The sequence below is a fragment of the Maylandia zebra genome, linkage group LG23 (assembly GCF_041146795.1).
Source record: "Maylandia zebra isolate NMK-2024a linkage group LG23, Mzebra_GT3a, whole genome shotgun sequence".
NCBI classification, from domain to species: domain Eukaryota; kingdom Metazoa; phylum Chordata; class Actinopteri; order Cichliformes; family Cichlidae; genus Maylandia; species Maylandia zebra.
In genome coordinates, this window is record NC_135188.1 from 1,608,292 (window position 1) to 1,629,535 (window position 21,244).

The 21,244-nt window shown below is 44.2% G+C and overlaps 1 protein-coding gene across 8 annotated transcripts in view; it reads right to left on the reverse strand.

Moving 5' to 3' along the window:
• LOC101469450 (myosin IXB) overlaps positions 1–21,244 on the reverse strand; it is a 55,695-nt gene that overhangs the window by 18,289 nt on the left and 16,162 nt on the right. For all 8 annotated transcript variants that reach the window (XM_076880514.1, XM_076880515.1, XM_076880513.1 and 5 more), the window contains exons 2-6: positions 17,541–17,761; positions 17,182–17,401; positions 16,327–16,836; positions 3,235–3,329; positions 42–104 (exon numbers count right to left, since the gene is read on the reverse strand). In XM_076880514.1, the coding sequence (XP_076736629.1) occupies positions 42–104; positions 3,235–3,329; positions 16,327–16,836; positions 17,182–17,401; positions 17,541–17,698 (1,046 nt within the window). In that variant the 5' untranslated portion in view covers positions 17,699–17,761. The remainder of the gene's footprint in view (positions 1–41; positions 105–3,234; positions 3,330–16,326; positions 16,837–17,181; positions 17,402–17,540; positions 17,762–21,244) is intronic.

A 21,244-nucleotide genomic window follows, 5' to 3' on the forward strand; every position in this document is an offset into this window, starting at 1 on the left:
TAAGACGACCTCATGAGGGTCAAGACCCCGTCATTCCTCACCTCTCATTCTTCTCCCTAGAGACCAGACGAGACTTCTCCAGGAGGTACTTCTCCACCACTGCCCTGCAAGATGGAGAAAAACACAGTGAGGGGGGAAGGATGAGAAAAAGCAGAAGGAGGATGAATCATCTGATCTAAAAAAGGTCACTCGGCTGTGTCTGTGTCTCCCAGGTCACTTGTGAAAGTGGGCTGCTAATAAAGACTGAGGGGAGGAGCAGGGGAAGTGAGGGCAGATGGTCAGAACAATCAAAGAGGGAACAAAGCTCTCAGATATGGTTGGACGTGTGTCATCACACAGCAACACGCCAGCCGCAGACAGCTTAGGATTCATGTATTTGACTGAATAGGAGACGGAGGGCAGTGAAAAAGCAGGCTGTGTTTTCACTGCAGTCGACAGATACGCAGCTTTATTTACCTGCTGCACCAGGCCAAGGCCATAAAGTTTGCCAAATCAGATTTTATAAGTCAAAGTTGGTTTTTCAGTAGCCAAGCAAAAACAGCACTGACGCCAGTCCTGACACTAAGAATAGAGCTGTGCTGTGAGAAACCGGCTTGCAGCTTCGACTAGAGACAGACAACGTAAAGTTCAAACGCTAGCTTACGTGCTCTGTGACGTCGGGGTGTAATCAGTTGTGCCCATCATGACCACAAAAAACTGTTTATCATTATTATTGTAACAAACAAGATCGTCTGACGGGAATCCTGATCACGCTGCCCACAGATACTGAGGTAAGTTGCACTTGAACCTGTTAGAGGCTTCTGCAAACGTCTGAATGTGCACAGGCATGCAGGGGTGTCCAAGCAATACAACAGATGCTGCATCAATAACAATCCCTACTCATTAGCTGATCTGAGAACAGCTGATGTTTGCTGAACGTGAGCTGAAGAAGGTTGAGAGACGGAGAGCATAAAAACATGCAGACTGTCGGTCAGTTCAGAGAGCCGAGGCGAGCAGCAGCTTCCTCTTTGCTGATCCACTCCACTGGAGACGGAGAGACACACAGCCTTTGTCAAGTCTACAGAGCAGAGCTGTGGTGGCCTCCTGAGTCCTTAACCGCCTAGAAGAGTCTACACTAGAAAGAATAATGGTGGTGAAATATGCTGGGCGGTGTGCTTTGAGTAGATATGATATGTTCTGCAAGATAACGATCTTTGGTGGGAATCACAGAAAAGCCTCAGCCTGCTAAAATCGACTCCTCGGATCGAATTACAGAGCTGAGGCTGAGCAACGAGAGCTGGTGCTATCAGGCTGGGGATACCCACCTAGTGTGGAGCTGAACATCGTCAGCACAGGCATCAACGTGTTTATTCACCGCCTATTTTTAGGACCAGAGAATTAATCACTGTGTCAGTCATTAGTCTGAACACTGTACTAAATGTTCGCTGCAGTTAAACAGGGCTCTAGAGTGCGACCAATTTGGTCGCAAATGCGACCAAATTTTTCAGTGGTGCGACTAAAAAAAAAATATTTGGTTGCACCTGTGCGACCAAATGTTCGGGTAGCAAAAAATAAATAAATAAATAAATAAATAAAAATCTGTAACCTTCCCTGTGGTCAACAGACACACATTTTGCCCCTATCGTGGACTAAACCAATCAGAGATAGTAAGGGGCGGGACCTCTCTGATTGGCCGTGGTCCAGTTGAAAGTGCAGGTGGAAGTGGGAGGTGAGTAGCTTGAATAAAGCGATATCAATTCATTAAATCCTGACTTTTAAATATAACTGTGTTTTGCCAGAAACGCCAGATTCTCAGATTAAAGCTCACAAAACCATTTCAACAACAACCAAACAGCAGATGAGAGCAGGTACACGGACTCCACACAAAGACGTAAACACAGACCGACGCATCAGAATCAACTTTGTCTTTCTCGGCTTTCTCACCCGACGTAGACGGACACGCTGTCGGAGCTCAGCGATCCTGATGCGTCCGGTCCGCGCTGTGTTCACGTCTTTTTGCGCTGATTCTGAGCTGCAGGTTTTGTCTCTCCAGCCAAAATTCACCGAGCCAGCAGCAAAAGAAGCAGCAAACTGCGCTTCACATTTGATCAATGTCGTCATGAATTTTGCTGTTTTGCTTCCACGACTATTAAAATCACACTTCATGCACAGCTAGCTCTCTCTCTCTCTCTCTCTGTACTTCAAGAACAGTTTCCGTCTCCAATCTCTGTTTTCTGTATTATTCATTGGCTTATTACCCACCAGTCTACCGTTGTTTACAGCGCTGTGGCTGCTGTCTTTTTCTTTTCTTTTTCACTTAAATGACCTCGGACAAGAAAGCCTATTTTTCTGTTGTTCAATACTGAAGAAATTTAAACTTTATATGCAGAACATTGTAGAATATTTTTAAGGTTTTCTGCTATAAAAAGCCAGACCAGGAAAATCTCCTTCATGTTTTTCTGTGTTTTATTCTCAGTTACTTTCACACAAAGGCATCTGCTGTGATGTTCACAATTCTGATGAAGTCAGTGCTGATAAATGATCAGAATTATAATATTTCTGACTCTTCTGGCTAAGTTGAATCGAATCGGGACTTTGAAAACCAGAATCGAATGGATTATAGAAATCAGTGATGATACCCAGCCCTAGTGAGCAGCCTAGGCACGACAGACGTGGATGTAGCTGTAATAGGAAAAGAACTATTGATCACTTTTCTGTTAAGGCCTGATCCTTCTGAAATTCATAGCCAGTGCTCTGACACGGTGTCATCAATCTTTGAATGCTGAAAAAGCACAGTGTATCCAGACAAACACATTATATTACATAAATTATTAGAAAATTTGTGTGCGCCTAACTTTTGTGCCGGTACGCCTAACTTTAAAAAGTTAGGCGTACCGGCACGCCCATGGCAAAAAGTTAGTCTAGAGCCCTGTTAAAGCTCGACGTGTTGCCTTTTTTTTTTAAAGACGCTGAGCATCTGTTCCTCTGCCTTGATGAGGAAATGAGGAAGTGACACGGCTGACCAGACTTTGATGCAGCTCCTAACCAGAGTCTGGCTGCTGAGAAAAAGGAAGGACATGCTAGTGGTTGCAAGTTTCAGTCCATATACACACAGTGAACATAGGAAGGCCCATGTGACGCGGTAGAAAAGTAAAGAGGAAGACGCAGCACTGTAGAGAACACACACACACACACACACACACACACACACACACACACACACACACACACACACACACACACGGTGTTACTTACCCTCTGACCACGCCGCTCTCCAGATAATTAACCTGGATGAATTTGCCAAAGCGGCTGGAGTTGTTGTTGTGGGCTGTCTTGGCGTTCCCAAAGGCCTGGAAGAGAGAAGAGGATTAAAGTCAACTACACAGAGCGCATCGATCTAACCAATCAACAATTTAGCCCAATGTTCTGGTCAAATAATGAGAAAAAATGAATTTAAGTGGTTAAAACTGCAGTCGGGCTTGTGTACAGGAGAAGACATCAGAACACACAGCACTACCAAAGTCATTTAAACCTCTGCAGCTTTTCTTTAAACTGTTAACCTTCAAGCCATCAGTGGAATCAGGACCTTTGCTGAAGTCACAACAACCCTCCGTAACTACAAAGAGGCTGCACAGTCCTGGGTTAAACCTTGTTTTGAAGCTGAAACTGTAGAAGCGGGTGGGAGTGAGTGGGGTAAGCATCTGCAACTCATCTGAATTTGCCCTTTTCTTACTCTCATTGAATCGCTCTTTGCACCTCCTCGGGGTCAATGTGTGTGAGAAAGCTTAGGTCAGAAATGATAAATGAGGCTGGGGCAGACCCTCTGTACGGCCGTGTCACACCAACGTTTCTCTCCAGGTCTCGGGCCAATTGCAACCCAGCCAGAGGCGCAACGACCCCAGGCTCACCCAGCCTCTCTGAGGTGCCTTGTTTATTGCACGGATACGTTACGAGAATAGCACGTTTTCCCCCTCTTCATGATGAGATGTTCACATGGTCACACACAAACACAAAACAAGGCCACCACAGGGGAAGTTGACTCAATGCATGTTAAATAGGAAGTACATTCTGTTTTGTAAGGCGGTCGCAGGGTGAATTTGATACACTGGTGTCGGGGAAGATTGGAAAAAAGACTGCAAGTGCACACACACACGCACGCACGCACACACACACACGCACGCACGCGCACGCACGCACACACACGCACGCACACACACGCACGCACGCACGCACGCACACACACGCACGCACACGCACGCACGCACGCACACACACACGCACGCACAAACACGACTGAGATTCCTTAGGATGAACCGTTGACCCATTTTCTTTTCTCCTGCATATTTACACCCCTTGTGCTTCAGCTCTGTCCGTGCACGCTCATCTGCTCTTTTTTGTTCTTTAAGCAAGAACAACTTTGATCAATTTTTATGTTTTAGTGCAAAAAAAGAACTCAAAATGTGATTTTAATATTGCCTTGAAGGAAGTGAGGGAAGAGTTGTTACTTGTTGATGGATGATGAAAGATGCTCACATGAGGTGTGTGTGTGTGTGTGTGCACGTGCGTGCGTGCGTGTGTGTGTGTGTGCACGTGAGTGTGTGTGTGTGTGAGAGACCAGAACAGTCTGCAGCTCTGAACTTGCTCAGACGGGGCCTCCACTCACCCACTCACGAAGGTTTTTCCCCTTTTTTTCTGCACACAATTTATCCAAGCTGTCTGCTTGTTCAGATCAACCATGCAGTTGTTTTTATTCTGTTTGCTTAAATGGTTTTCTTTCTATTTCTTCTATTCCCTATATGAAGGTCAGTAAATGTGTTCGGTGTCCAGCACCAAACCCTGGGAAATCTGTGCAGGACCCAGGCTGCTGCACGGAGGGAATTCTAAACATGTTGCAGCATCATTCGTATTCAAACATGCCCTTCATCAGCTCGTCTGATTGGTTTGAAGCGCAGCAGGTATGAGGAAATACAGCAGCCGTTTCGGTGCACGTTGTCTATGGAAAGACGAGGCCTAATAGGAACTCTTACGCAATATGGTTTGCCCTCAACAAGTTCATAAAAGAAGCAGAAAAAGAACGAGGTGGAAAAAAGGCACAACTAGGTGAAAGGGACCTTGGCAATCTACAGCGAGTGCACGCGCTGCATACAGAGAGCTTTCAGCCCACTTCTGTGTGTTTAGTCATTTATTTTAAATGAGCCCACATCCAAAGTATGAACTCCAAATGTGAATAGACGAAGCAGACAGACATTTAGATAAGCATTCAGAGTGGTTGTGATGTGTTTTTGTCCTTTCTCACATTCAAGCTTTAATATTGGTGAAACGATCCACCTGATATGAACCGTTTAAAAACATGTGGTTTCGACAGGCCGCAAAATCTGCTGTCAGTGACTGGACATCAAATATCTTTGGGACTTATCCTATGTTAGCTTCAGCAGAGCCAGACAGGTACCTTTAAAGGTTAATCAGCTCCATAAGGAATGGAATTTTAAAACAGTCCCTCAAAAATGAAAAACATACGCGGGAGACCGTGTCATCACACAGCGCACATTTCTCACTGATTTCGACCTGCAGAGAGCCGGTTTCACTGGTATCCAACTCCCCGTACATTCCCACTTTATCAGAGAGCCAGATCTACCAGTCTGAAGACTCACATCCCTATTTAGACAAGCTCCTCCCCCCCACACACACACACACACACACACACACACACACACACACACACACACACACACACACACACACACACACACACACACACACACACACACACACACACCCTTACAAAGAACACTGGGGGAGTGTCTTTCACTGTGCAGTTTATGAGCAGTTTGTCTCAACAAGCGAGTGTGACATGATATAATTTAAACACAGCTTAAACATGAGATGTAGTGAAAGCCTGCATAAACATGAAGAAACCAAAACAAAAGAAAACCCAGCGTGGAGGGAAAGTTTGATTTTGCACAAGATTGGATGTTTTGTGACTTTGCTGCCCTGAAAGTTGTTGTATTTCCCCATTTTCTGCATAGTTTTAGCGTGCACACTGACGCCAAAGCGGAACGTTAAGACAACTTTGTAATCAGTGAAGATGTGTCCCGGAGCATCGCTGCATCCTTTCAGGTTTTACAGTTCAAAAGAGCTTCAGTTAAAGTTTCCACAGGCGCTGCCAAGGCCCTGACACCGACACCTCGCTACAGCAACTGCCAGTTCCCACATTCACAGCGGACAACGGCAGTCACTCATGCAGAAATGACTCAAAGTGCTAGGTGGACATGTTTACTCGTTTGGCAGCAGAAAGTTTAAACTAAAAACTATATCTGTCATGTTTTTGAAGCCTTAGACACACTCATCTATTACCGGTTACATTGGAAAACCAAGCAGCAGGGATCTATATCATCGCTGGCATAACGCTGAGGCGAGGCTGATCGGTGCTTAGAGACAAAATAATCGCTTTGTTGTTGACATGAATGTGAGAAATGCTTTGGAGAGATCACATGATGTTGGCAGCGATTGAATCCAACCACATCTCTGCACAGTTCTTGCTCTAAGCTTGGCTTCAGGCTGCCAATATATCCCACTGACTACGCTTAAACCCTTCGAGCTCGTCTGAACCGCCGACAACGAACGGATTCTTTCAAGCATCACAACGCCGTCGACGTCAGAAACAAATACTTCCATCTCCTGTAATCTTTCTAGACAAAACAAACACAATGATGCCGGTTTGGACAGAGAAAAGTTGTAGAAGTAATTTTTGGGGAGTTTTCTAATTAGATTTATTGATTATTACAACAATCACACACAGAAATGGCAACTTATGCTTTTAAAAAGTAGGGCAATTATCACCTGGCAGCTACACAGCACTAAATCAATTCCTGGATGCATGGTGGTAATAAAGCGGTGGTGGTAGTCGTGGTCGAGGGGAAAAAGTAATCGCTTCAGTATGCAAAGGCTGATTGTAACAAATTCTCCCTATTATTAGCAAAGCCTGGAAAGCAAATCAGAAACTGACAGAAACCAACTTAAAAGCTAAATGATGGAGTTTTGCTCTGGTGTAAAAAGTCGTTTTTAACTCTAAACCATCTGCGCCCAACTTAAGTTTCACAATAAACTGCACAATTGTCTATATTTTAGGAACAGGATCTAAAAATACTGGCACCTCCGCAGAAGCACAGGCATACTGAATCTGCAAGCAGGAACAGCTACCACGAGAGGAACCAACCGGCGGGGTCACGAGGAGTCATTCTGCACAATCCATGAAGGAGGAAACGGGCACACACGACTTTTTCTCCGATTCTCATTTAGTGCAAGAATGTCAGCAATTCTGATCTTTGTGAAGTGTGTTTAGTCTGAACTAGGGTTAAGTGACGAGCGCAGCTGCCGAGTCGGTCGTGGAAACGGCAACAAGCGGTGGTGATGAAGGAGGCGCAGAGTTAAAGGATGCATCAGCAGGAACATCGTTTCAGTCTGCTGCGCGGGAGCATTTTGTGCTCTCCAAAGATGACGGCGGATAAACTGAGCGCGCTACCACTGTGCAACACGTGGGGCTCATGCTATTGGCGGCACGGCACCTACGGAGACATCGCCACGGTGTGTTTACTGGCAGCGCAAGGAAGACAGCCGGGTAGGAAAGAACAACGTCTACTCCCTGCAGCTTTTAAACAGTCAGGGCTAAAAGCTACAACCAAAGCAGGAGTGTGGGAGGTTTCACAGCTGAGGATGCAGCCTAAAGCTGCTGCAAAGCATTCAGGATTTCAGGGTATCAATGAAGTAACAATATCCCCTCCAGATGACGCTTCAGAAAAGACACAATGAGGAATTTTTACCACACCACGTGGAGCTCTTACTAAAGCAACCTCTGACCCTAACCTGCAGAACCACTGAGTTTTCTGTTTACATCGCAGCGGAGATGGACCGTGTCACTCTGCAGGCTCGGCCACACACGTTAGCGTCTCGCTGACGCGCCGACAAACGGTGACGGAATGGAAATGAAGGGCAAAAGCACATCCCTGTTATTACAGACGAAACAACAACACAACAAATGCAATCAATGCAGCAGCTGAACTGGGGCGTCAGATTGTGTGTCTCAGTAAAACAGGCTCCTGTTTGTCCACTGAAGCACAGCAGCCAGCCGTGCCCTGAAAACCGAGCAGGAGAAGCTGGAATGGCCTGTTCACAAGCACGTGACATGCTGGAGCGCTATGTAGAACAGCAGGAGAGTCTCATGCACAGAAACTATGTCAAGGATACTGGAGAACCTAATTAAGGTTCTCAAACCTCTGAAGGGTACAATGACTGATGAGCACAGAAACCTATCAGCCCTTTGCAGAAGGTTATATTGAAATCCATGACAGCTCCACCATCACAGAGCTACAGTCCTGGACGGCAGACGCAAAGATCTGCACAGAGCCGGATCCTGGATCCAGGATGTAAGTTAAAGCGCTTTTAGGGTTCACAGACTTCAGAACTATTTCCTCTTTTATTTAACGAGACAATCTAAACCCACAGCAGTTCATTCTGATAATCACGGCCGATATGCCACAGTCAGTCCAGTCTGTGTGATGACCTTGCACAGAAGGTATCAAGCCTGCTGTCATAACTGATAACGCATCTGCAGCTTCTGAAGGAAGGCCTTTGGTCCAGAGCCTCGGCGCCGAGTTCAAGAGGAACCTCCCACTGCAGCCATCAGATTTCTGACATGCCTTATTTTTTCAGGCTGAATAATTTTTGATGATCATCTTTGATGGTCATAAAACTTTTTCCAGTGTTGCACTCTGCAGAAAAAAAATGTTGCTAAAGCCAAAGTGCTGCTCCCACCTCAGAGCCTTTTTGGGTCCATCTAAAACAATAGATGTGAGTCGGCAAGGCTGATTCATCGGACTGAAAAGTAACATTAAGCAGGACATGAAGTGAAAAGGTTCAAGAGGTATGTTAAAGTTTTCATGCACCAGTTTTGCTCCTCTTGTGGTTTGGTGTTTTACCAGATTGGAGTCATTTTAAGCCACTCCACCCATGTCTAGATGGGGACCACATCAAACCCCAGCCTGTGGTGTGGTCACAACACACGAATAGACCCTGAAGTGGCACAGCTGACATGTACTGCTACATGTCAGCTGTGTGCGGACTGCAGGGCGAAGCATGTTCTGCTTTTCAGCAAGATGCTGAACGGTATGATTACAGGAGGCCTCTGCATACGTGTGCGTTTATAGGACGGCTGACTCATGGGCTGGCACTGTGACTTAATCACAGTAATGCCAGCTTTCCCCAGACTCACACACAATGCCACCCAGCCTGAATAACTACTCATAAGCAAGAGATAAACAATGGATCAGCAGATGCTATGGCCTCCTCTGCACTTCCTGAACTACAATACAATACTCTGGCCTGCCCACACCCCTCAAGACTCTGAGCTAACAGTAGACAGAGTTACTGCTGCTACTTCCCATGTCGTAGCGACTTCCTGTTTGGTGCTTCGGGATAACAGGAACTTCCTGTCTGAAAGAGTGAGCGTGGCAGGAGGAGGCTTAGGATCTGAAAAAGGCATATGTGCTTGAGTAAGATGTTAAGCTTCCAGCACAGAGCTTTATATTACATAACCAACAGGCCACCTATATTCACGCCTTTATTCAAACTGTTCAACATTTCTCAACTAATTTCTTTGAATATGTGTCACATTTTAAAACGACCACATTTAGAAGAGAGAGTGACAGGTGAAACGTTCAGCTGGTACTTTCACTTAAAATAAATAAAAAACTAGAATTCCACTCGAACGCCGATCTGTGCCCTTCTTAGACGGGCTGATTGTGCGATTAATCGCACAACGACCCACATTACTCATCACATAATTGCATCAAAAGACACCGAGGCCACAAAAAGACAGCTATTTGCCATAACTGCCAGTTGTTGTCCACACCGTACGGTCCAATACAAGCTAAGCCAGCACATATTCCACGATAATAACTGTATGATTATTAGTGTGATGACAGAGCGGTGCAGCATTGTGCGTCTGTAGGAATTCACTCACTTTCAGAGGCAGCTTCAATTAGAAGAACTGAAGTTCTGCTGGTTTCATTATCCATTGTGTGTTACAGCAGGCACACATCCTGTTGCTACTTACAGTGCTGAACATATTCATTAGACCACCTGCCATAAAAACACATTTTTCTGTTTAGGAATGCAAGTAAATAACTGATTTGGTATCTAAAAATAACAATGTGCTTTACTATTTTTCTATAAATTCACAGATGGCAACAATTCTATTTTAGCATTAAAAATTAGGATCTTGCACTCACTAGTGGACTGACCATTAGAGAAACAACATTTATGACATAACTAAGGAATAATGGAGTCTCTCATATCAGGAGCTTTCATCTGCATGAGAAAACAAACTGTTTGCACAGCGTTGCCTGGCTTTCTCTGCATCCGTCTGCGGGACCACGATTGACTCAATCATGCTTTTATCCTGAGCAAGCTGCTTAACTGCTAATATGCTTGTGTTGTTGAAATGAAAAGTATTCAGCAAAGTGTTGCAATGGACTAGAAACTGTTTGTATTATCACTTTTTTTTTAAATAACTGAGAGACTTTAATTCTCTTTCCAGCATGCATGAATCTGCACCAGAATATAATCAAAATATTTTGTCTGTTCTAAAGTTTAAAGCTGCATATTTCACCCTCTCAGGAGTATAAGATCATTCTTAACCACAGCTTTCAAACGCACAGTTCTCCTATATGAAAGCCATCTTGCTTAAACAGAGCCAGGCCCTACTGGCAAAAAAAGAAAAAGATGGCTTTAAAGTCTGGCAAAAGAAAACAAAGAAGCCAAAAGAACCACGTAAGAGAGGCTCAACCAGTCGAACCGGTTCACGAGTGGAAGCACAGCTTTATTGCTTTTCTGCAGCTTGAAGCTTTTATTTGTTCCATTATTTTCAGGACAGAGGCTGAAAAATTAAAGAACAGAGCAGCATATAGAAAAAGGGGGGCGCTAAGTAGGACAGGAGCTTTGCAGATGGTTTCAGGTTGTGGCCATTCATTCTGCCAGCAACAGCACGCAGCCAGCACCACACATGATGATCTCACCTCGTCAAAATGTGGGCCGGACCTTTAGGCCTCCCCTATAGCTCGATGACACACACGTGTTCAGATACACAGTCACACACTTTCCACTGCTGTAACCTGACCAGCCTCCAAAAAAGGAACCAAATTAAATCCTTTTGTAAAAATTCCTCCATTTGGGCAAAAACACTAAAAATAGTATAGAACCCTCTAACGACGTCGACAGAGCCGTGAGCGCTACGAACCTTAAAACGACCAGAACTTCTACACTCATTACTTAGGAGGTTCATCCAGCTCAAACACAACCTGACTAAAGTAAAAGAGATGATGAATAATCACTCAGGCTGAAAGGGTGAGTGACCAGTCAGATTACTGAGGCCAGATTCTTCTTGTAAAACAATAAAGAGGAGGAACTATTATGCTATGACAGTTTAGTTATTAAGAATTCTTGGATGAACGGTCGTCTTTGGGTCGCCTTCTTTGTCAAAAATCACCTTATTGATTTACTTCTGTGCTTTGTGTCATTATGTTGGTGACTCACCCAAACACTCCTAAGCTTCTGGGTTTGGACTGCTGCTCTGACAATCTGTAAATGTTTGGATTAGAGCTGGGCGATAGAACGATAACGATATGCATTGCGAAATAACTTTTTCTCGATAGAAAAATGTAACTATTGCGATAGGCCTCATCGCTCTTGTCCTCTTAAAAAGAAGAACAGCCAATCCAAATTAAGTAGCGCAGAGCCGAACCAATCACAGCCGCAGCGTCACGTCACGTGATTTGTTACGTACAGGACAAGTGCCAAGCCGCACATGCGTATTTGTTTGGGAAGCAGCCAGCCGCCGTGGCGTCCGGGTAATGGAGGAAATGAGTGCGCCGACTAGAGAACGGTCACGCTCTCGGTTGATTTAAGGTTACCGAAGAGAAAACAGATGATGGTTCCAACGCCGGAGAGATTGTCGAACGGAAGAGCCACAGAAGTCCCGTAGTGTGAAGGTGTTTCGGCTATTTCAAGTCTGACAAAAAACAGAGCAGCGTGCACTGTAAATGTGCCGAAAGCAAGTCTGGAAATACAATAAGGCGGTGCAGCTCAGTCTCTGACTGGAAGCGCTGATTCGTCATTCGGCTTTTGTCAGACTAACGTAACTGTTAAAACTGTTTGAAAAGCTCAGCTATACAACAAGGAGAGATTGAGAATTTCCTTTTAGTTCTCAGTTTATTTGATATTGACAAAAGTTAGTCAGTTTTGTCTGTTCTTCTGTAAAACAAACTAAGATTTATTTTTAGAATTAATATTTTGTTTCTAAGTGGAATTGACAGTTTAGTCTGTTTCGTTTGTTCTATTTTGAAACTTAAACGCTTTAGCGGCTGCCTTTTGTATAGTTTGCAATATTTGCCTTTATTTATCTGAAAAAGTCTCATGTTCCTTAAGTACATCTACCCTGTTGAACTTATTATGGGAAATAAATATTTTAATAAAAACAAGCTGCTGGTTATTTCACATTTTACTTGTGAGCAACGGCACATTTAGATCTTACAAATATAGTTATTTGGCTTATATCGTGATAGATATCGTTATCGCCTGAAATGAAAAAAACATATCGCGATATGAAAAAATCTCATATCGCCCAGCTCTAGTTTGGATGCAATTTTTAATACTTATTCCTTGAAAGACGGCGAGACATCAAGTCTGTAGAAGGAGAGCCCGAGTAGCCAAACCACAATGCTGCCTCCGCCGTGCTTCACAGCTGGGTGAGATCCTCCAAACATCTTTGTACATTTTTGCCACAAGTTCGACTTTTGTCTCATCTGTCCAAAGAGAATTGTGATGCGGGACAGCCAGGTGGCCGTTTGTGCCACGGTGGTTTCCTTTGTGGTCTCCTAACACCAGTGTTTTTTCCATACTGGCCAGACCAACAAGTATTTCAGCAAGCTGCAGATATTTTTATTCATGAGGTTTTTCATGTTTAAAGAACACCTTCTTACAAATTAACTGTATTTTCTACAGAAAAGTTTCAGCTATCGTTGTAACACTTTTTCTAAGACCCTTCCTAAGTTGTTGCGCCAGCACACCTCACACATTCAACCTCATGTCCTTAATTGGAACAAACAACTACAAGAAGCTTTTAGAGAAGTCGTTAGCACAGAGATCAACTCAACAATTCAGCCTGGACTGCATGTTCGCCATGTGCCTGGTACGCCTGCAACCTATAGACGCACACATTAAGGTAACAGGTGATCTGAAACTGGCCGCCTTCCTCTATTAGCCTCATATCCTGCCACCTGCCCTGAATTTGATAAGCAGGAGAAAAATGGATGCATGGCATTTGGCCCATATTTAATAAGTAAATACTGCAGAAATTCAAAGGGTTCCCATTACATTTGTGTGGTATTGGTATACAGGGAACATTTGATTTCTGAGTAAAGAACATTTGCCTCATGTCAGCCATCTCAGCCGTTTTCACATGAAGAGTCTTTCAGCAGGCTAACGCTAAGGAGCAAACCTTAAAAACACTAAAGTTTCCACGTCTCTAAGTAAAACCCATCTTTAGCTGCTGTAATGATGCCAAGAGGAAATGCACAGCTGGTCAATATCCCGGGCGATTGTGTGACCGGTCCCAGATGCAACCCAACCCGATCGCCATTTCCTCCGCTGACCAGGCCAGTAAAGGCCAAACTCGTCTCCCTGTCTGGCCCTGCAACCACAGCTCTGGACTGACATAGCACACACCCATTGCATTCTGGGAGTAAACGGCAGAGAGGCACTGTGTTTGCCAGAGGGACCAGAACTCTGCTGATTGAAGGGGAAAAGCCTCTGCTGCCTCCTCCCCTTCTTCCCTCAACCTGCCATCCAGAACCAAAGACTCTGACAGAGTGACACACATCAAGGGACCCAGGCTGCGCTCATTCAAATGCATCTGAATAAAGCAGCAGCAGTTCTGTGAGGAAGAGCTCGAATACTGAGTCAGGGGTGGTGTCAGAGATGGGACAGATGATAGATGAACACACTGAGTTACTGCAAGTTATGGCAAACCCTCTGTTCTTGCCATTCAGCCAACAGCTTGTGGCCAGTTCTTGTTAAACTTCTTTTTTTACTTAGTTCTGTTTCCAAGCAGTGCGTGCTCTACAGACTTACTTTCAGAGATCGGGGTGGGGGGTTCGCTTCTCTGCACCATTTTGTGCTCTGAATAAACCACATTCCACATGCGGCTGTTCTGACTAGAGGTTTATTTTTAGCCCCACTTCTGCAACATTAAAACTGAAAAATATGTAGAGATTTACTTCCAAATCAGGACCGAGAGTAATCGCTTCCCCACTCTGACGAAGGCTATCAAACTAAAAACAAGTAGTGGGATTTCTGCTTTTTGTCTACTTGGCATTTAGGTGAATGTGCAGCAGGGCTTTCCAGCCTGAAATCTCATTGCAGCCGCAGACAGAAGCTTTTTATCTGTCATCATCTGCACACAGCATCATGGTGAATTCAGTCGATGCTGCAGGGCTAACACACTGTGGAAAATATTCAAAGCTGACTTAATCTACAAAATACAATGTAAGACAACACTCACTGCTTATAAGAGAGTACAAAGAGACGATGATGTGAATGCTGAAAATGACTTGACAATAATAATGCTGCTCGAGGTCTGACCAGAGGTAAATTCTTCCATATGTGAAAGTGGAGGAGACCCCGTTTCTCATTACGCCGATGAAAAATAAACAAAACCAAGTCGACTCTGTTCTTTGCCACGTAGCTCCGAGTTTCAGCTCGAGCAGAGGCAACAGCTGCACGTTATGCTGCAGCGCTTTGTTAAAACAATGTAAAAGTAGGCAGCTGTTAGCGTTTACCTACATATTTGCACGATTTATGTTTTTTATGTTGTTTTTTTAAACTGTGATAGCAGCCTGACGGACAGAAGACTTCGTGTAATGAGCTCCAAAGTGGACATTTGAATATGTGCATGCATGTCGTGCAGTTCATCTGATTAGCACCGCCCTTTCCTGTCCTGAGACACGCTGTTCAAAGACCCGGCCACGCCTCTGTGCTGTTTTTATACTATGGAAAATTCTTTTTTTTAATCATTCGTAATTACCCACCAGCGACTTACACCAAGTGCTACGTTTCACTTTGTTTATCGTTTTGGTTCAGTCTCAGCTGTCAGCGGTTGTAGAGCGAGTCAGTACAAGTATCCAGTTTCTCACAGCAGAAAGCAGGAACACGTACGGTCACCTGACCGAAACTTTGACAAAAGTCCGTTTGGTTAAACGTTTAGGTCCAAATTAAACGGGCACATATTTCTCCTGTCAAAGACAGAAGTCAGAGAAAAGCTGTGTTTTACCTTCAGCCACGTAAACCAGCACTGCAAATGTAATCAAAATCATCTGTGCGCTCAAAAGCAGATAGGAAACCAATACAAAGCCTTTTATCTTGCCTGGCTTCCCACAGCATTTTCAAAGGCAATGAAGCAACATGATGGTGTTAATAAAGCAACTTCCCTTTTTTTCATTTCTTCTTTCTTTACCTGCTTCTTTCTTTATGCCACAGACATTTACACTGTACAAAAACAGGCTCTGTCATGTTAGCCCACGCAGCAGCCTGAAAATAGATTTCCTCAGTTCGACATGAGCTCAGATGTTTTCACCATTCATAACTACAGACATATAAACCTGTGAAATATCTCCAAATGTAGCTCGCTGCAGTTTTTTCATCTCGTGTCTGTGCTTTTGTACGTCTAAGCAAAATCATGAGTCACTTCTGAGGAAGTGCTCTCACCACTCGATGTGACCTAATCAAGAGAGCAACTGACTGAAACCAGTGCAGTAAATAAGTATGGCACTCTGAGGAGCGACGCCCATGTGGAGGCACCTTAAACCTGCAGTGGTTCTAAGGAAGTGGAAGTGAGATCGTGTAGAAGTCTATGGGAAAACTTATGTGACCCATTACTTCGGTAAACACTTTCCTAACGAGTTTATAGTCTCGATTACTAATTTCAGGTCTTCTTCAATACAGACTGATGCTCATTTTGTAAATTATGGTCCAATATAGATTAAAAAATGACAAAGAAGCGTATGCCTAATGATGTGGCAACCTGTGTGGACTTCAGCTCTCAGTCCAAACCATCTTTTTTCTGCACCCGTGGGTCTATGTAAACATTTTTAATATACTTTCTTTAGTCCCTGCAGCTGGATCAGCTAAGGTTTAAGGCATGGCAAGGCTAGGCTAATTCAAATTAGCTGAGCTACAGTTCAATTAAATTGTCCACTGGAGTAGAGACAGACCCAGCCATCACACATAGCATCTTACCTCCAGAACTGGTCCAGCACCCAGGATGGTCCTCTCCACCCCGCTGGCGTAGCCCTTCTGGCTGAGAGCAGTCAGACAGTGGATCAGGAAGTTGGTACTTTGGGTCTTGCCTGAGCCACTCTCCCCAGAGATGACAATGCATTGGTTGACCTTCTTCCTGAGCATAGCATAGTAGGCCACATCTGCGATAGCAAAAATATGAGGCTCCAGTTTGCCCAGCTGGTGGTTCTCGTACATCTTGACGTACTTAGGGTTGTAGATGGGCAGGAACTTAAAGGGGTTGATGGCGATGAGGATGCTCCCTGCATAGGTATAGATCTTTTTCTTGTGAAACCGTGTGCGCAAGTTGTTTAATATGCTGTCCTCATTGAGGACGGGGAGGTTGCAGAGGTCTGCAAAATCATCCTGGGGAGGGGGAAGGAAGCCCCTGGCAGCGAGCCGCTGTGCCTCCTGTTCCTTGGACAACATCGGGAGGTGGACATAACGGATTGAGCCATCACGATTCCTCTCCTGGATTAAATTATAAAGACAAAAACAGCACGTATTAGCCGTCTACTCGTCAAACTGACACACTGATTTCTTGAGACTGTTAAAAATATTCCGGGCTGTTTGCATTCCTTCAAACCGGCCAAAATCATCAAGGCCAGGGCCAAACAGCACTCGTCTCACACATGCTGCTGTTACATGTGCTGGAAAAATGATTTTCTCGCCTTTTCTGTTACATTTTCCATAAATAGTCTGCAAACTTGTATCTAGGGTTTAACAACTTGCTGTTTTTTCTCACTAAAGGAGAAACAGAGAGTAGAAGCACGTTGACTGAGCTGACTGTAACGTGTCGTGTGCTGTCAACTCTACCTGTAGTAAGAAGTAAAAGCCAAGGCTCTGAGGGTGTTGCTCCTGTGCTTTTCGAGGCCACAGCAGGAACCTCTGTACCGGCAGGTCTCCGGCCTCCAGCACCCACTCTTCCCCACCACATTCCTTCACCTCTGCCAGCACGTACAGGCGTCTGGGGTCCAGCCCCAGTGCCGTAGCGGCGTCCGCGATCACCGAAGCAGCCGTTGCATCCTTCTGCACTCTGATAGAAGCAGGGCAGATTAAAAAAAACAACTATAAATAAGTTGTGCAATAAGTTTGTGCGCATAAAAATAAATGAAGCAACGACAAACTAACTAAACCGTTGATGCTGATGTTTATTTTCCAGGTGAGATACTCACTTGAGGTTGCAGCAGGTGGATGGGTAAGCAGCCAACCTCGGATAGATCTGGAGCGTGTATGAGCGGCCATCCTGATCGACAGGGTTAGCTTGCCCGCCTCCCCCGCCTCCCCCACCTGCAGTCGTTGCCATGTTGGCAGCGCCATCTCTGACACTCATTCTGAGCCAGGGGGTGTGGCCTCAGCATGCCGCACACACCGCTTCTCTCTCACTACGCAGCACCTGAAGAAGACAGATTACAGATAAACATTGGTGTCAAGCCTAAAGAAGACAGTGCTGAGTTTCCCACAGAATAAGACTACACTTGTGCAGCTGAGGCATGTTCCAGTGCAAGGATGAAAGGAGTGACACTACCTTTGCAGACATTAACAGGTGATGGTGCATGTGTCCAACCCAATCATATGGTCACAACTGCACGCATCCATTTGCCTCAATCTGAGTGTGGCAGGCAAATATCTTCAGTTTGCCTCCTGCACACCTTCACACAGGAGTCAAAGTATTTCCAGTATAGTCACAAAGTATGTGAAAGAGGCCACCTCCTCCCACACGTGACATGTTAAAATAAAAACTCTTCTCACATTGTCCAGAGCTTATTTACGAACATGACTTTTTGAATTCCAATTTAAATCGTTTTAGCGTTTCACAGGTCTAAACAATGAATCAAGCACAAAGTGAAATAGTTTCTCTTCAGTATCAGATTTCATCTGTGGAATTTCACCCACAGAATTTCACTCCAAGTATCCTGCTGATTAACCTAGCAGACAGCTCTATATAAGTAAATGTAAGAGTTTGGTAGGTCAATATATGTTGATTTAAATATATTTGACTGAAAAAAAAAAGCCCTTCCATGTTTGCGGTCTTTAAAAACAGCTCAGTCATCTAAGTAGGTCAGACACATCCATTTCAACGAGAGAGAAAACGACGCGTTTGTCAAGCATCAGATGCATATTATTGTCACATCACTTACATCACACGGCCTTGCTAGGGAAACCATAAGTTGCAGCTGCAGACGCTGCACAGGAATTCAACCCTTCCGCTTAGTGATAGCAACAAAGACACAAATGCTGAGAGCACTTAGGGCAAGCCACAACTGGGCTAATGACTGCACATGATTCAGTCTTAAAAAACAACTACAGTAATGTATGCTGCACCACTTGGTTCAGGTCTAATTAAGTTAAGCAACTCTGGACCACAACGACTCATCTCTATCTGCCAATGACTTGATTTTCACTGCTGACATGTTGCCAACACAAAACAGTCTTTGCACAACTTCCAGCAGATCACCGAGAGCTGTTCACTCCTTACTATGGACTTGACTGACTTCATCACCACGGGGAAGCTCCCAGACTCGCCCTCATGCTGTAAGGGACAAACGTCTTCATGACGAATCACATGATTGGCACAACTGCAGTAACATTTACTGCAGTTAAACTGCAACACAGTCAGACACCGGCTCTTTCAAAGCATCGGCTAAACCGTTTAGATGTAATATTGCAGTTCAACAGCATCATCTCATCGTTCCAAAGGTTTATTTAAAAAGAAAAGAAGAAACCACGCTCTCATTTCAGGTTACCAGTATATTAACCAGTGAAACCTGCCTATTTTTATCACAGCAGAAGATATGTGTATTTAGGCTGTAAGTATGGGAGGTAGGTTATTACCTGCATTAACATGTTTCAATCTAAAATCTATTTAAAAGCAACAGCTTTGCCCACACAGCAGACCCTGAGAGGAACTTTCTGCAACTTCTTGTTGCACCATGAAGTGATGATGATGATTTTAGTGCTCTGGCAGTTTAAGTCTTTTAATGGAAACTCTGTCTCCATCATGGGCTTTATCGCCCGTAAAGCAAAGAAATACTATTTAAGTGACATAGTGTCCATGTGTGAGACTATATGAAGGGAGGCGTGACTGCAAACAGGAACAGGAGAAAAACAACATTATTACTCCTGCTGCTGGAGACAAACATCGCTGTGACCATCATAAAAAAAAGAAAAGAAAAGATGGTGATCTGAATTCTCTCAGAAATAAAGTTTCTTTAAAGTTTGAGGTTTTCAGTCAGAGTTTTTATTGGTTCCTTGATGTCTTTTAAATAAACTTTGTATGGCTTTAAATCTATTTGTGTGTGTTTAGCTGTATCTTGAAGTGAATTGTATGACATCAGCTGGGACATTATTTTAACCCCACCCCCAAGTTAAGCACTTCTCCAGTTGGTGGACCACACGTGCTGCCACCCGGGTTTTCTATTGGCGGTTCCCCTGTTAAAGTCAACAGCGCCCACGCCCCAACAGCATCGTTACAGACTCATGCAGAGCCTAACTGCATCCGAATCATTGTAAAGTGTCACTTCTTTGAATCTGTTTACTTTAGACTAAAACAACTCTGGAGATGTATGAGTATCTCAGGCTGGCACGATGACAGCTTTACATCACTGACTCAAAGTCTGGCTGTTATTGCAGATTCATTAGAAGTCACCTGGAGCAGAACTGAAGTAGTGCTGAGCACTGATTCACTGTAACATCCAGCTGGGTCACAGCCAAAGAATATAATCCAAGTTAATGCTGTCTATCACAAACGTAATGCAGAACAGTGATCTACAGGTCAGCTGAGTGTGAATCACAGGAGAAGCAGCTGGGTAAAGTTTGCAGGTGATGGATCACGTAGCGTGGCTGTGCATCAGTAATGCACGCTGCGCTCGCTGCGAGCCCCCTCTTGGGGAAACGTGAACCTGGCTTAAATCGCTGCAGGGTGAACAGCCGGCTTTGGTAAACCGATCCTGGCTCGAGTCCTGTAAGTACCAAGACGGATAGTTTATCATTTCTGTCATTGAAGCAGACGCAAAAAAAGGGAAAGTTTTACTCACAGAAATCCCCAAATTAAGCACCGCTACAGAAAGGAGGCACTGACACATGAGGTTTCTCAATTATGAATGATTAATTTCCCCATCATAAAGTTTGTTTTCAATTAAACTCTTTGGTGAATGACAAAAATTGTGAATACAGAGTCAGTCTGCAGATAGTTGGCTAGCTCAGATAAGATGACATCGCATTTCATGTGCACAAAAATCCAGTTGTGCAACGGTAGCAAAGCCAATGTTCTGGCTTTTCCCTGACTCGTTAATTGCAGGAGTATCTGCTGAAGAAAGAATAATTACACAACAATTAGCATCTCATGAAGAAATTCATGTTTTGGATTAACTAAGAAAGCAAAGCAAACCACACGAGGCTACCCAGCAACTGATGTGTTCTAACCAGTTAATCTGGAGCCTTCATTGGTCGTTTGTGTTTCCTGCAGTTTTCTTTTGCCTCTGTGATAAATGAGCATCATCTGTTCACTTTAAGTTTAACTGGAAAAAAAACATACAGCAGGGATTAACTCTATAACACGTACAAAAGAAACTACATAATATAAAATGGAGAAATACAAAAATGCAACAACAAAGACATCTTCATGAAGCCAAGTCTGTAATTATCGAGGCCACAGTTGAGAATTAGAGGAAAAGGAGAGCAACTTCAGACTCATGAGCTTGTGGCTCTGCCAGGCTTGCTGACCACAGTCCCAAAAACATGCAAGCCTGTAAAATGCCAAGGCATGCAAAACTTTAGAGACCACAAAGGACAGCACAATCATTATCCTCCATCATGAGCTCCGTCTGGTTTGAATCTTTCAATAACTCCTGAGCGGCTCTCTCTACGCTAGCTTTAA